This window comes from Gallinula chloropus (genome assembly GCF_964237585.1).
Source record: "Gallinula chloropus genome assembly, contig: HAP1_SCAFFOLD_269, whole genome shotgun sequence".
Taxonomy (NCBI): Eukaryota; Metazoa; Chordata; class Aves; order Gruiformes; family Rallidae; genus Gallinula; species Gallinula chloropus.
In genome coordinates this window covers 91,019-107,269 of record NW_028168454.1, presented here as the reverse complement: position 1 = coordinate 107,269, position 16,251 = coordinate 91,019, and the positions used below count along the sequence as shown (strand labels likewise).

The window sequence follows — 16,251 nt, the reverse complement described above, 5'->3', positions numbered from 1 at the left end:
CTTTCATGTTGAGGTTTAAATTACACTTCTACAGTTTCTGCCTACACCTGTTGTGTGAAAACCTCAGATGGATTTATACTGTACCTTTTTGTTCAGCACTTTCCTCCTCATTCACCAAGAAAGCCATGTGGTAATTACCAACTTTGTCTGGATACATCTTCTCTAGCTCACAAACCGAAGGATAGTGAGTGACAAACAGTGTCAGTGACTCCACCTACAACAATGAGGTAAGGCATGTAAGAAGGTTTGGCTTAAAACAGTTATAAAACACAACACTGGTATCCTCTATCCATGCCCCTTTGCTCTGAGTCTAGACATGCTACATTTCTACAAGGAAACAGGCATCATGTCCAGTTCAGCCTAACATGGTACAGGCTGAAAAAGCATTCACAACCACATGTCAGATCAAACACTTACAACTCTAATGAAATGTTCCAGTGTAGCATAAGCAATAGCAATTCCATCATGTGTGCTAGTTCCTCTTCCCAATTCATCCAAAATTACTAGTGATCTTGAAGTTGCTTTTCTTATTATCTCAGCAGTATCTGTCAGTTCTTCCATAAAAGTACTTCGACCTTTGTAAATGTTGTCTGCTGCACCCATTCTGCATTGAGATTCAAAACAGATCAATTTATTAACTTCAAATAAATGCCAGATAATGTTGGGAAAAAAAAAAAAAAACAAACCTTCTTATAATGAAACCATTTTATTATAAATGTCATGTTGCTGATCCAAGCAGAGCAGTAAAACTAAGGCAGAACATTCACCTTCCAGAACAAGCTACTGCTTAGGAAGAAAAGCTGCAAGAGTACATGCTGCAGATGTGAGGTTACTCTAAAAGAGTGAAAGATCTATCCATGTACCATTAATAAAATATTCATGTACCATTAATAAAGGCTTGCCTGCATTCTCCAAGACTATACTGACCCTATGGGCCTCTGGGGAATGTCAGACTGTAGGAACAGCAGAGAATTTTTCTGGGCCATCAGTAATCTAAATCCCAAGGTAAATCTGTAGACAGGAATCTCAGCATAACATGTCAACTATAGGAATTAGAGGAAAAAGATGAGGTAGACAAGGGGGTATTTCTTATCATGCAATTCTTCTACCTTCACAAACAGTAGCAGGCAGCCTGTTCTCCTAAAAAGGACCCTGGGAATTCATACCATTCAGCTCACTAGAACGGTAACAGCAAATGTAGCAGTGAAAACAAATTTTACTTCTTTGGTTTAGTGTGACCATGTAATTTGCATGTTTTATAAATGCCTACAAGACCTGAAAGTGTCAGATATTAGAATCTCCATGTAGTGATAAAGTGGACACTCAAGGTGACCGGGTATTTAAGCATCCAAACAGATACAGAAGCTAGTTTCTTCAGGCTGTAACAATATAACAATGATTTCCCCTACTTACACAGGTACACAATCTTACTATCATGTTTAAACATGTTTAAGAGAAACATTTCTCTCCTCATCCTTTTCCACAAATGTCCCTGAACTTAATGGTCTCCAAGCAGGTGAGCTTCTCTTACGCTCTGTACACATACACATGCAAACTCAGACACACAAATTCCTTCACGTTTCATACAGGTCTTTTAGCACCATTTCAAGTCAGATTCTATCTCAAATCATGAAACAGTTTTCACCTCAGAAACCGACTGGTAATCCACCCTGTTCTTCTCTTCTGCAGCTTTCCTAACCTATTCAATTAATACGCTTTCTAACTGGCAGAAAGAATTTCCTTTTCCCACATATGCTTTTCAATTACATTAACCACATTACAATACCACTTCTGAGATAGGTTATCATTAGCAATCCACGGAGTACAGCTGCAATAACGGATTTGTTCGCTCTCATCAGCCAACAGTATAGTTACATACAAACCTCATTGATTTAAGGAAAGCTGACTCTTGGGCTTAACATATCACATTTTCAAATATAACAGCTGGCCACAACAGTATTTAAAGCCAATCAAAACCTTTAAAGAGAATCCCAAGACAGCCTTTTTTTCTCAATCTTTTGCTGCATCTCTCTAATGTAATCGCTTCTGTTGCCTACAGAAGCACTAACAAGATACTCATAATTTTATGGGGATCTCTGATTGCCAAGAGTAACTGGCTACAAATAGGCTGGACACATTAAAATTATGATTTCTGTAGGTCCTCTGGTTCCTGCCCTGGAAATTTTGTATGGTGTCATGTGTAACTCCATGACATGTGAATCTTGTGACGAACTGATCTTGGTTGGAGATGGGCAGGGCATTACCATACAACAAGCAAACAGCACTTCACTGAGTATGCACTTAAGATTGCACGAGTAGTAGGTATACTCCAACATTACTATGCTTATCACTATTAACTACAAATAAATTTACCAGAACAGCAAATACTTTTCATGTCCAAACAGTCTCTGGCTCCATAATGGGCAACTTCAACTTCATTTACAACCCTAGCATTATTACAATGTAATTTTTATTTGGCTTTTCATTACAGAGAGAACATCTAACAGGCTGTCTTTTCTGAACTTAGCATGATTACACTCAGAGTTCTCATTTCTATTTTTCTCTTGGATTGCATCAGATCCATAGAGCCCTCAAAATCATTTAGCCATTTTGCATCTTATCTGCATTCAGGAAAATAATTTTCAGAACTTCCTCACTAAATGCTCAAGATACAAACAGAAATTAGTATTATCGTTCTCTTGTTCTTAACAACAGCTGCAAAAGAAGATTTCTTTTCAGCATCTTGAAACATTCAAATCCAACTCAGGCTCATCTACAGATTTAAAAAAAAAAACAAAACAGTATGTTTCTCAATGATATAAAACCTCTGAAATATCTTCCTTTGAAAATGGATAAAATTGTTCTTTCTGCCTGTGCCCTTGACACTAGAAGGAAGAATCACACTTGTTTTTCAAATGTATCTCGTCAATAATTTTATCCAAAAAAAGTAAGAATAAATATTTTAATGTGGACGTCTGCATTTATCAAACTAACAGTTAATATGCAGCAAGGCATTGCTCCAACTGTGTGTTATTCCTGATCTAATGAAGTTTTTGATACAAAACACCTATTGCTTAAACATTTCTTCAGGTTTAAAACAGCCACTATAAATCCCACTACAGTGGGATTCAGTCGCTTTCAATTTACATTTAAATGTAGCTTGCCTCTTAAATGTTTTTATATGTCAAAACATTAAACTTTCTCCTGATGTTCAATAGAATGAAGATGATTTACCACTGTTAGCAGCTAATTTACAGTTAATACCTGGGTGCTATCCCAATGAACTTTTAGGGTAAAAATGCAAAGAGAAATGTTATAGATACTGAGCCTTAAAGCTGTCACCCCTTAAATCATCTTGTTTGTCTGCCTTTTTTCATTTGTTTTACATAGGGTCCTAAATGAAGTCTCCAAGCCTCACTTTTGCTGGCACCCTGCCTCCAATGGGGTCAGATATTTTTCTGACTTTTATATGTACACAAAAATAACTATTTGATTACATTTTAATACTGCATTCACCCTAACAATATGTCTGGTGACAATACAGTGGGATATGAGAAGAGGTATGAGTCATCCCTGAGTGATGCAGTCATGTTATGCACTGCATAATATTTATTTTCTTCCTTCTCTTAACTGAACACCCCCCCTCCACCCAAAAGAAAAACCAACAAACCAACAAAACACAAACATGTACAGGAAAATGAAGTTTACAAGAGAGTAAGGCAATCACAACAGCAAACCATCAGAGCAGGAACAATACCACCCAGCCCCACCACCTCTGCTCTATTTGTCAGCACACCAGCTGCTGGAAGCAGTGACAGTTAATACGAAAACTTCAATTTCTGCTATGGAATTTCTACTGTCTACGTTCAGAAAAATTACTGCATTCTGCCCATGACAAGTGTGCAGATATCCAATGTGGAGAGTGCCTCTTTAGTGCTGGCAAGAGATTCATCACTCCTCAGCAAAAGCAATTTGGCTAGAAACCACTTTTTATAATGTCTCTTTGACAGCCAACCAAATTTCATAAAATTAAAAGCTCTTCTTCTTACAATGTTCAACACATCTATTATGTAACAGGAAAAAAAAAAGGGAGGAAGCATTATCTCTTTTCATTGCTAGGTTTCAAGTGGTAAAGATTCTTGTCTATAAACTCAGAGAAAACAACAGGGAAGCAATGTTTCCAAAAATTAATTTTGGTGGGATAAGTTAGATGATATGCAGCAGCACCAGCCAGCTTTATACAAACCAGCTAGTACAACATGCTTAACCTGCATGTGACCCCTTAGAGAGAAAGACACAGATTTCCACATCCTACACTTGCAGCATTCAAAGGGTGCTTTTTCTAATCTGCTCTCCTGAGTCAGTGCCTGCACATAGTACTGACCTTCTCCAATGCCAGTGTTCATCATTCTAGGAAGTTATCCTTGATATTTTGTTCAAGGAGGCTCTGGAGATGTAAGGAATCTTTTTAATGATACAAGCTATGATGTCACTAGAATGAAATAGTAACTTTGTACCTTTTTTCCTTGCAGCTGAAGAATTTTTATGCAGTTAGTATCCATTTAGACCTGCACTCAACAGGCAGGAACTAATATCCCTGAACTGCGTGGCCCTGAAAGTCACCTCCAAGTCTGGTGCTCTCAAGCTTTTGATCAGCTAGAAACATCTGAGGGCTTTGAGAGTCACCCCTAAAGAGCTGTTTAGAAGGAGAAAATGTAAATTGAGGCCATGGAGGCCTTCCTGTAGCTCCTTCTCACAGCATCCTGCTCTTAAAAAACCAAAGTGTCCTGGAGACAGGGAAGACTTGCAGGCTTGATGACTACCAGTGGCACAAACCAACAGAATAACACAAAACCTTATTTTGGAGCAGAGCAGAGAAGGCTCCCAGAGAACTGCAGCTGCCCTGTGCAGCAGTCCAGGGGTGAACGTGATGACTTGTAGCTTCAAACCGAGACTGCCCCAGGGTGAGAGAAGGAGGGGGCTGGGGGGGGGATGTGAGGGGGTGGGGTGGGAGGAATTCCCTAGCAGAAAAATTAATCTGAAATCCAGACACTTCCAGTTAAGTTTTTTTTCCATGCTGCCTTTCAGAAGAAGTTATCTAACATGCTATTGGTGGGGTTGATTATAAAATTAAGAGCACTGCATGGACCTCAGGTATCATATTATTCGTTTCTGTTGGGACAAATCCCTCACAGTGCTTGTGAAAACGACCACACAGCCCAAGAGCTCCCAATGGTAACAAAAAGCAACTACATAGCACTGAATAAATCCCAGAAAACAAGACTGCAAACCCGTTCCTAAAGCCTTATTTACATACCATTGACAAAATCCTGATACTATTTATTAACTATAAAATACTTAAAGCTGAAAAATAAACTTAAATGAGATGTAGAAATATGCATTTGACTTCAAAAGTTTATTTAAAATACTTACTGGAGAAAAGAAACCTAGTGCCTATTGCAGAAGAATAAACCTGATTGGTATAGAATCTCTACACAGTGCCTCTGTCATTTTCAGGTGAAAGTATTCTGGTTTCCAGCTATGGTTTACCTTCCCTGGGATCAGAACTGAAGCCAGGCTTCATCTCAGGATGCACTCAAAGTTAAATTATTTATTCAACCAGAACAATTAACATTAAAATTACTCTTTTCTCTGAGAATATCTTAAATGTAAAGTGTAGAATAGCACTCTCTCAACACCAAGAGAGAAACTCCTGTGATTCAAGAACATTGAGAAAAACAAATAAAATAAATCCTTAAGACGAATTTACAAAAAAACCCCTTCAAAATATAATTTCAAAGTTGACTGTATTTGAACAGGAATTATTAAAATAAGTAGCTTGCAGAAGAAAGGACAACCTTGTGTAGCTCCAGGCCTGGAGGTTGGTGGCCCTGCCTGTGGCAGGGGGGTTGGAGCTCTATGATCCTTGGGGTCCCTTCCAACCCAGACCAGTCTATGATTCTAGGATTAGATGGGGTCTTGCCTTAGAGGTTATCCTATTCCTTCTCTAGTTCTCTACAACATTAACACCCTACAGTTACTACTTTTCATTTTTTTTTGAAGATCTCATGAACACTGCTTGTATCCTTTCATCTTTTGCAGAAGACACTCTAACCAGCTGAAGTGTCTGCAGAAAACAAATGCCTGTGAAAGTGGGAGCACTATCTGAAGATGATGTTCATGAGAACAGAAACACTTGTTACTGGTCCTGACATGAACAGAGGAACACAACGGTAAGATAAATCCTCTGCCACTGAACCAGGTTATTGACTTTCTGCTAGGCACCTAGCAAACAACACTTACTGAGACTTCACTGGTTAGAAATTAAAAGTAAGTTTGCAAACAGGTCTGCCAAGAAAATGAAAACAGGCATCCGAATCAGAGGATTGGCAGGCTGACTACTCTGTGTCCTCTCCTACTGTGGTACCAAGAATCCCAAACACCTTTAACCAGAACAATTGTTCAGTTTTGCCCACAAAAGAAATTTGAAACCCTGAGTATTTTAGAAAGACTCCAACTGCTAACCAGAACTTAACGGTGTTTAGTATAAAAGTAGCCCAACTTGGATATCCTAACTTCTGGCTACTTGCCACATACAATGAAAATTTATCAAGTAATTCTTTAGAAGACAGCATCTGCAAATTTCTAACTGTTCACTGGCAAGAAACTAATGCTTCACACTCCCCCACAGGGTACTGGTAAATCATTCACTTCATTTCCATGAACCTCTTACTGATTCAAACTAAAACCTGACAATTAAGAACAGTAATTTACAGAGCTGTGATTACAGAATTTACAATTATAAAAAAAACTCCTTATCCTAATCATTGTTATCAGGAGTTTTTATTTTTGTATTATTCATGGACAACTTCTAAGAAGCAAATGTGTGCAAAGTTGCGTGGATGGCAATGTAGGAAATCAGAAGATGTTACCTTATTTAGAACAGTTGTTGAAAAGCCTGACAGAACACATTATAAATTTAATGTGAAATACATTTTTATTTTGTAAGTTATTGTAGACACATGGTATTCTCAGTCTCTGACAAATTAGTGAAAGCCTAAGATCACTAGGGATACACACTTTGTACTATCCTGGAAAGAAAAGTAAGTCCAAAGTCATTTTAATACTCAGTTTCATAGCATTTTGTAACCTTTTCCTTTGTCCCCCATATCACTAGCTAATTGAAATAGTCAACACAAGTAATCACTTAAATCCTCATTACCTTATAGACCTGGCCAACAGAGGCATGCTGCACAGGCAAGCACCCCAGAATGTTAAAAGAGATGTATCTAACAGGACTGGCTTTCAAGATGTGAACTGCATTGCTTTACTTGCTGAAAACCGGAGGACAGAAAAACATCCCTGGATTGCATTTAATAATTTGAAAGCTGAATTCACCTCAACAGACTGAATGGGACTCAGGTGGGACTGAGTTCAAAAGACACAATGCTGCTCTAGTCAGTACAGTCACTGAATGAGAAGAAGTTACTAATATCCTCTCATTTCTAATGCTTTACAAGGCAATAGAAATTCAGTTGTTCTTAGAATCACAGCATCAGACTGGTTTGGGTTGGAAGGGACACATTTATTTCTAATCCCCTGCTATGTGTAAGGACACCCTCCAGTAACCCAGGGTGCCCAAAGCCCCATCCAGCCTGGCCTTGAACCCTGCCAGGGATCCAGGGGCAGCCACAGCTTCTCTGGGCAGCCTGCGCCAGGCTCAGGCTCACAGGGAAGGATTTCTTACTTCTATCTAATCTAAATCTACTCTGTTTTAGTTTAAAACCATTACCCTTTGTGCTATCACTACTTGCCCTTGTAAGCTTCCTTCCAAAAGCTTACGTTACATTAATTAGTGAAGAACACCCAAGAAAGTTATTCTCCAAAATTCAGCAATGATACCCTCAATTATAAGAGAACTCCTTAAAAATACCTGTCACCTAAGGAACATAAATTACACACAGTTAATCTGGCAGATTTCTGCTTAATTCTAAATCTTTCCATTGTATTTTTAAAACTGGACTTGCTTGAGTGAGTTCACTTTGTCCATCCCACATTACACACAACCTTACAGGAGCTGGCTCTCAAGGCACAAGAGTCAAGCCCTCAGAGGAACAGGGAGTCTGGTAGCAGGAGGAGGATGCAATAGCTTAAATTCCACGCTCAAACATGCCAAACACATCAATGGACTGCTTTCCACAGGTCCATCAGCTTTTACATTTACTCAAACACAGAACTAAGCATTTCTTTTTCTTGCCCTGAGTGAGAAAGGTATGACTTGTTCCTGTACAGAGGCACCAAACTGAGGTTTCCCTACTGCAGTGTCTCCTGAGGGACAGATCTGCCAGCACTGACAGAGAGCACAGCAGAAGGCCAGTGCAAGGTGGAGAAGTTTATGAAAGCTGCATTAAGCAACTGAAGCTCCAAACAAGTTTACCCCAATTTTCCTACAGGAAACCATTAACACTGTATAAATGTTGTTGATGGTCACAAGGGAAAGAACAGATTAAGAGTACAATCATTTTGCTGAAGGTTAAATTACAAGCAGAGATATCCAAATTAGGGTGTTCACTTGTGAGCTGACAATATTAGCCCAAAGAAGCTGAAAAAATGGAGACAAAGAAAAACTCATCCCTAAAATATGCACAGGTTTACACTTGCTACTCTTGGATTCCAGGGAGGGAACTCGAGGTAATTAAGTTAATGTGCATATGTAGCTGAAGGATTGAGGCCAAGGGGGGATTAAAAGGCAGAAACTATAGTAACAGACTAGGGACAACAGCTGAAGTATTCAGTGCAAGTGAACTTTTCCCCTTTAAACCTGTGGACGCTATGGAAAATCCAATTCGCATTGTGACTAGGTTAAATCATATCAGGGGAGAGTTTTAGAAAGATAAATACCACTGTTCAGTGTCAGAGTTTCAACTTGACTGTTAAGAGAGCTGGTCAGCTTCACAGTCAAATTTTTGTTTGTCCCCCCTCCCCCTTGCCCACACAATACTATCACAGGGAAAGCCTTTCAATCCCTATCAGTAATACTGCAATAAGCAACAGAAGTTGTTTTGTAAATCTCACTTTATGTTTAAATAACTGTCTTTTATTAACTTAAATGGATTTTCAAGCCTGATTTAAAATGCTGCAAACAAAACAGGTGTTTTTATTAATAATTTTATCAAATGAAAGTTACATAAGCCAAAGACTGTTTTGTTAAATATTATTACATGTATATGAAATATAATCCTAACATTGGAGATTTATGTTACTATGAAATGACCAGACATGAAGCTAAATTATCTACAAATATATGTACAGCACAGCTTAATGTATTTCTACTGAGCTACTTAACACTGTCAGAAATACAGTTCAGATGTACTGTGATATGTCCAACACACATTTTTAGAAAAAAACACAGCAAATAATGTTCAACTTATTTGAACACTCACTACAACTTTTACATATTATTGTCTTTTTCAAAAAGAACATCTCCATGTGACAGAAAACAGGTTCAATGAATATTATTACACCACCTTTTTTTCCCCTTGAAAGGTGGGCATAATCTACCCCAGAGGCATCATTACAACACTGTAAATATAAATGAAAGGCCTAAGTAATTTTTGTTATCCTGGCAATAAACACAAACACAATTAAGCAAGAAACAAACAAAATAAATTACTCTGCCACAAAGCAGTAACATTTCTGGAAGTTACTTCTGGGTTCTTGACAACTAACAAGTTCTGTTTGTCTGACTGTCATTGTTGCTTTCCAGAGCAATAGCAACAATGCTTGTTTAGCATATAATTACACGTATGCAACTGCATTGTAATAACAGTTCCCTGCTTCCTGCACAATAGATAAATTAGTGTGTATGACAAAACCAGTAAGCACTGCTATACATATACAGATACACACATATGTAATAAACATGAAAAGGTACCTTTACTTTTTAATTTTCTAGCCTTTAAGAATCTAACTACACAGGCAAATTGAGAGAATCTAGTTTTTGCATGACTTTAAATTTAAATGTTTATTTTCAGGCATAAAAAAAACTAAAAATAAACTAAAAAAAAAAAAGCCAACACAACCACCACCACAGTTCTAGAGAAAACCCGGCAAGACACAGACAAGTTACTCTGCTGAGATAAACCCCTCCACAGTTTCTATTCAGCACTCAGTCTCACGGTGATTTCTGCATTACATAGGATGCCCAACACTGCTGTCACCTCAAGACTTGAATTTCATAGCCTAGATTTTTATGGTAAAGGTATGAAGAAACTGACTAGCTGAATTTCAATGCCAAGTTTTGTGATTTAACTGATATTTCTAGGACAGACAGGAAGACTAATCTTCGTAATCCCACCCTATAAGCCTCAAGTAAATCAATAAAGCAATATATGGAAGCAAGGAATTTTTTAGTTTAGAAACTAGTCTTTTGAGTTAAGAACAATAAAGACTGCATGTGATATGCCAGACACTATAAGCTATTCTGGCAAATTACTGAGGAGTTTACCAGAAAGGACAAGAATTTATTATGCTAAATATGTGAATGCTCAAAACCTGTCTCAGTCCAGCCCAATGATTCTGACTGATTCTGGAGGCTGTGGGCAGCACAACAATTCTGAGAAAGACGCAGAAACCTGTAAATGGTAGTGATGTAGTGATTTCGGGAAAAGGCTTTTCCATAGATTTAAAAAAAAAAGTCATGATTATGTAATCTCTAGTGCATAATAGAATATACTATAGGATATGTTGGTTAAGATTTCTTACAAAACAGAATTAATGCAGACCCCCTCAAGGGGTGAAAAACAGTACCATCATACTCCATCCAGAGAATAAAAGACTAACAAGAAGATAGGAAAGGCACATGTAAGACATAAAAGCCCCCCAAATCTCCTGTGGTCTGCTAACCATTTTAAAATGTCATCAGTGTGCTGCTCCCTCAGCAATCAAGATGAAACACACAGAGCAGCTTTGGGTGGATGATGTCCATTTCTTTATCGTGTTTAGTGAAATCACTCTGTAGGAAGAGATTTCTAATGAAGAACACTTCTAACCCACTTTCAAGCAAGCGTGTTCCTGGACAATCTCTATCCAAATACAGCTCATCTGTGAACCAAGCAATGCATAAAAATCTAACAAGCTGCATCCTGGTTACAAACTGTTCTTTTTGCCTACTGCTGTCCGAATAGCACCATCTCTGCAGTGGAGCTCTGAAAAAATGGAGCTTGTTACTTATTATTTTAAATACAAAAATCTTCCCTCTGCTCCTGTGCACCTCCCTCCAACTGACCAACTGGTAAAACTGGAATGAAATTAAGGGCAACATTATTTGTGTAGTTCGAAAAAGCTGGGAAGAATTTTTGCCACCAGCAGCTACATCAATGGAACATTCATTTCCATTAATATTTACAAGCACTACTTTGTTTTTATTCTTAAGTGATTTACCTCAGATTTCAATTTATTGTGAAAGGCACCTGGGAAACATCTTCCACTCAATTTCCACTCAAACAGAAACGTTCTCTTTTTCCTGCTTCACATACCACTCCATCCTGTGCTTTCTGATTTTTTTCAAGATTTCTTATAAAAGGTAATCTTAAGCCTTGAAACATTTTAACCTGTGTAAAAGTAAATCATCCCCATTTAAATATCTGTAAAATTATTGAGACAGTGACAGTCCAGTGAAGCAAAGAAAAAAACAAATGCAAACATCTAAAACTGACTGCCCAAATGTTTGCTGGTTTTATGCACAGTATTTGCTTTGCATCACAGTTTTTAATTGTAATTAGATCTGTAATGATGCCATAAATATGTACATTTTATAGATTTTTTTAAAAGCTTGTCTAGAGTGAAAATAGTGAGGTTTGTCTAATAGTTTCTTTCAGCTCCACACACTCATGACAAAACTGTAGAATGAGTTTGTCAAGTTGTCAGAATTAAATAGCTGTTAAAGTACTTAGGGAGGTAACATACAAAATTTATCTATTGTGAGACCCCACCTTTTTGAAAGTCCAAAACTTAGAGAACAGACAGAATAAAACACAGAGAAGAAAGCATTATGGCATGTTTGATGGACAGCCTTTTAAGAAATGTGGATTTATAAGGGCTGAATTTTCCTGGGTTTTTTAGCTTACTTTGAAGAAATCCTTCATATCTACACCATCTTCTCAGCTTTAACAGCATTTCTTTCCAGAGTATCATCTCATCTTCTAGACAAGGTAAGGATTAAGGGCTTCAAAACAAATTCAGTTGTTTCTAAAGGTCCTTTGTATCATATGTAAGAAATTACTACAACTAGTCACAGTTCTGTCTTGTAATATACAACTATAGGTGGAATAAACATACTTCTCCTACATGGGAGAACAATGTGTCAGTCAGAAGCTGATCCCAGTTTGTTTTCTCACCTTGGCAGAGAATAGCCACACTCTGCTGTGCACAGTAGAAGACCTGACAGAAAGAATACATTATCTACACTCCCCTGAGTCTTATGCATCTCATGTTTGTGTGCTTCAGCTGATGATCATGCCACTGACAATACGTGAGATTTTTCTGGCACAAGGAAAACAACCCTCTCATCCCCAAAAGCTGGGCACACCAATGGGAAAAGATTTCTCTTCACACACCTTGCAGAAGCAGAGATACCTGCAGTCCTTGGAGGGATTATGTGAACAAGCCAACAGCTCCACACATTCTGCATTTGTGCTTGAGCCTACAGAGGTGCAGCCAGAAGCTTTCCCTTACTCTCTGGCCAGTAAATTCTCATTGTGCCACCAACTACCAAGGCTGAGAAATAAAATGGGTGAAGAGTCCATGACGGCTGTAGCACCTCATAGAAGAAATGTCACTTCAGGATGACATAAGTGCTCTTTCTTCCATCTTCATGAATCCCATTGCACGTGATTGACAAAGGTCTTTCTGCTCACAGGATGATGGAAATAAGTCACATCAGCAAGCATTGAGATGTTGCTTTTTTAGATCTAACATCAGCTCTCACTACCCATGCAAGCATGCAGTGTTCACAGGTAAAGTGTAATGGCCCACATGTCAGCTTTGTGCATTTCAGGACCAGTTAAAGGTGCTACCAGAGCAGTAGCAGAGCAAGCAATGACAAGCAGCAAGGGAAGTACAGCCACCAGCTGGCAGAACAGCACGATGCATTGAGGAACTTGGTGATGAAATGTCTTGGCCTCTAAAGCAGCTTCCTACTAACAAAGAGAGACTTAATCTCATCAGCGTCACCATGTGAAGCCAGGCATACATACAAATAATGCCATTTCTTCTTTACTCTGGAACACACAATGGAAGCTGACTGACTGACTTGTGAAGAGGACTGAAAACATGCACGGTCACTTTGTTCAAAGAGCTGAGAACACAAAAAGAGCTTTGTTTCCTTACACCTATTCTCTTTCATAGATGAGAAAGAAGGTGGGAACTACTAGGATGCCTCTAAAACAGAGTGCCACTCTACCACAAGAAGGCTCAACTGGAATAAAAAATCCAGGCTGGAGTGATGTGCTGGTCTGTGACTGACTGGCTGTGTCTTGCTCAATGACACTGCAATGGCAAACCAAGCAATGCAGCCACCTGGGATGTCTTTTCAAGGGTAAAGCCTGCCTGTTCAGAGATGATTTCTTAGACTCGAAAAAGATCAATGAGGTGAGAGAGGCCCCTGAACTCTGTCACCACATCTAACAGCTGTGAGGACATAGCTGATGCTTACCATGGGTTGGGCCTGAAATGCAGTTTTCAATAGCAGGAGTTGATCTTCAGTTGGCAAATCTCAATAGCACTGTTGTTCCTTGTAGCAATCAAAACTCCTTCCCTTTACCAACCCCCTGATCAACTCAGAACCACCACTCCTGGCCGAGGTATGTGGCTGGAACTGGATCTTGGATGCTGGACTTGAAATAAACGACCCAACTAAGGCCAGCAGCCAGGAGGATGAATTTGCCTCATTATTTCAGTATTAAATGAGGCTGGCAGTTCTCAACCAATATAGAAAAACATCCTTTCCTTTCCTCTGCCTCCCCTCTCTCCTTATGAAAGCAAAGACCACAAATGTGTCCTGTGTGTGAAGGACAATGAGGTAGGTCTCTGAGCAGAGGTTTGAAGACTGCCTTCAAAGTCACCTTTCAGAAGCTCAGCCTGAACCTGATGCTTTCCCTTGGTTTCCATATCTGCAAACACAAGTAGGCTGTGTGCAAGCCAGGGACACACACAAGTACCTCAGCAGGAAACAGCTTCTGCTGCATTGATCAGAAGCATCAAGTTACTGTATGATGGCAACAGCTCAAAGTCAGAGGGCCTAATTTATATGGCTCTGCAACTTTGTTATGCCAAACAGACGTGTTAAAGATCAGCTGCCTGAAGATCTTTGCACTCCAGTTTTAGTTGAATGAGCAACTATTACACATGTTCAAAATCATTATACAAAGACAGACAGACAAGCCAGTGACACAGCTATGTCACTTAAGCCCAAGAACGGATTCAGGATTCCACTGTGGCCTTGTCTATAAGAAAGACCCTGTATACAGACACTCAATACAAGCCAGAAGAACAAAACCATTCCTCCCCAGCTGAGGTGAACAACTACCATCTGTTTTCACAGCATTTTCAGATACACAGGGGAATTTGAGCTGAGTATCTCCTAGCTATAGATTTAGCAATAAGGAGTGCCCTCCATGTTAAAAATACATTTAAATCATCTGTTACAAGGATAAAATGTAGGACAAAGTTCTGTAAACCTTCATACAGATCACGCAATGCACAGAGCCTCTACCAAGACAACTGCCTGGAAGTGCAGGCAACTGCATGTCTTACATAAAGCAAAAGCATTAAACTGCTGCTTACCCAGGCAACCCACCACTATCACTCACTAACCTGTACTGCCAACCTCCACCACCTCTCTCTCTTCTTAATACACCTCCATAGACAACTCAAACTCTATATTTCTTCGCTATCATGAAGATTAAAGACATGCTGAGAATCAGTAGACAGCAGGATAACTTTCAGAAGAGACAAAGTGCACAAAAGGATAATCTACATGGATCTTACTGATGCTTCTATTTATTCCTGCAACGTTTAAGCATGTGGCACGTAACCTGCAAGAGGCAATTTCCAAACTGAAGCACAACGCAATGTATTAGCTCAGTCAACTGAAGCTGCACCTTCAACAGTAAGCCCAATTTGACTGATGGTGTTAAATGTCCTTGGAAGATGCATGTCACCAAAGTGTGACTGTGCATCTGATCACTGAATATAAGTGAAACTGCTTTTAATTCAGCACACAGGGAGAGCCAGGCAGGTAGGCGCTCTAGGAAGGAAATTCTTCTTTGTCCCTTCACCATCATCTAGAGTTGGTAGGAGTTGGCCTCTTTCACAGTATTCTTTCTAATGGCAGCTTGTGATTTAATAAATTGAGTCAGAATCTTGAATACAAGGCACTCAGTAATTTGAATTATTAATTACCTTGTTTATTTGAACACATTTTACCTTGAAGTTGTTCTAGCATTCTTATTCTCGATTTTGAAAATTGACCCTCATGAAAAGCTACTGGTGACTTACAGGTACTTTTCTAGCTCTAAGAAACTGCATTAGTAATTAAGTGAGACCTCTTTTAAAGGTCAGATTTCTTCAGCAGCTAAACATCATCTCTTCTGACCACATGATTAGGTCAACAGAATTTCTCTCATTAGTTCCTCCATATGTACATCTCCACACTTGCTTTGTCTTTCTACACAAACACAAACATGTTAATTTCCATGTTTGAATAACTGTAGTAGAAGAACAAATTGAATGTTCAAATTTGAAGCAGAAATTCAACCCATTTACTGAATGGAGAAACTTGATTAGGAATTTTCAAACATCAGAGAACTAAGTACTCAAATCACACTGAAAGTCAATATAAATTGAGCACTGATCTTTCCAAAACTACGCTAAACACAGCTTTAAATACAGCAATATGAAGAATATTTCAGTGGTTTTTTTAGTCTGATGTTATGAAGCTCGGACCACCAAACAGTAATGCAAACTTTTTGCTTACTAACAACCACTATCACCCTCTTCTCAGGTTTAGGAACAAAATCCTATCAATGGAAACACTCAAGGCTATTTTTAAGCATAAAACATGGTGAGATTTGGGAGAGTCCATCAGAGCACTCAAGATACTTACGTGAATAACACGAGCTGAATACTTTTCACCCCCACCCCTCCAAATTTTCAATTCACAGACTTGTAACAGCATATCATCTGGGCTTA

The 16,251-nt window shown here is 38.8% G+C and overlaps 1 protein-coding gene across 1 annotated transcript in view; it reads right to left on the bottom strand.

Annotated features, from left to right (window-relative positions):
• The window catches only part of LOC311204449 (DNA mismatch repair protein Msh3-like), a gene marked incomplete at its 5' end in the record, with an annotated part of 47,729 nt that overhangs the window by 5,571 nt on the left and 25,907 nt on the right, over nt 1–16,251 (bottom strand). Inside the window, 2 exons of the mRNA XM_084280873.1 lie at nt 85–214; nt 418–604. Of these exons, the coding sequence (XP_084136999.1) occupies nt 85–214; nt 418–604 (317 nt within the window). The remainder of the gene's footprint in view (nt 1–84; nt 215–417; nt 605–16,251) is intronic.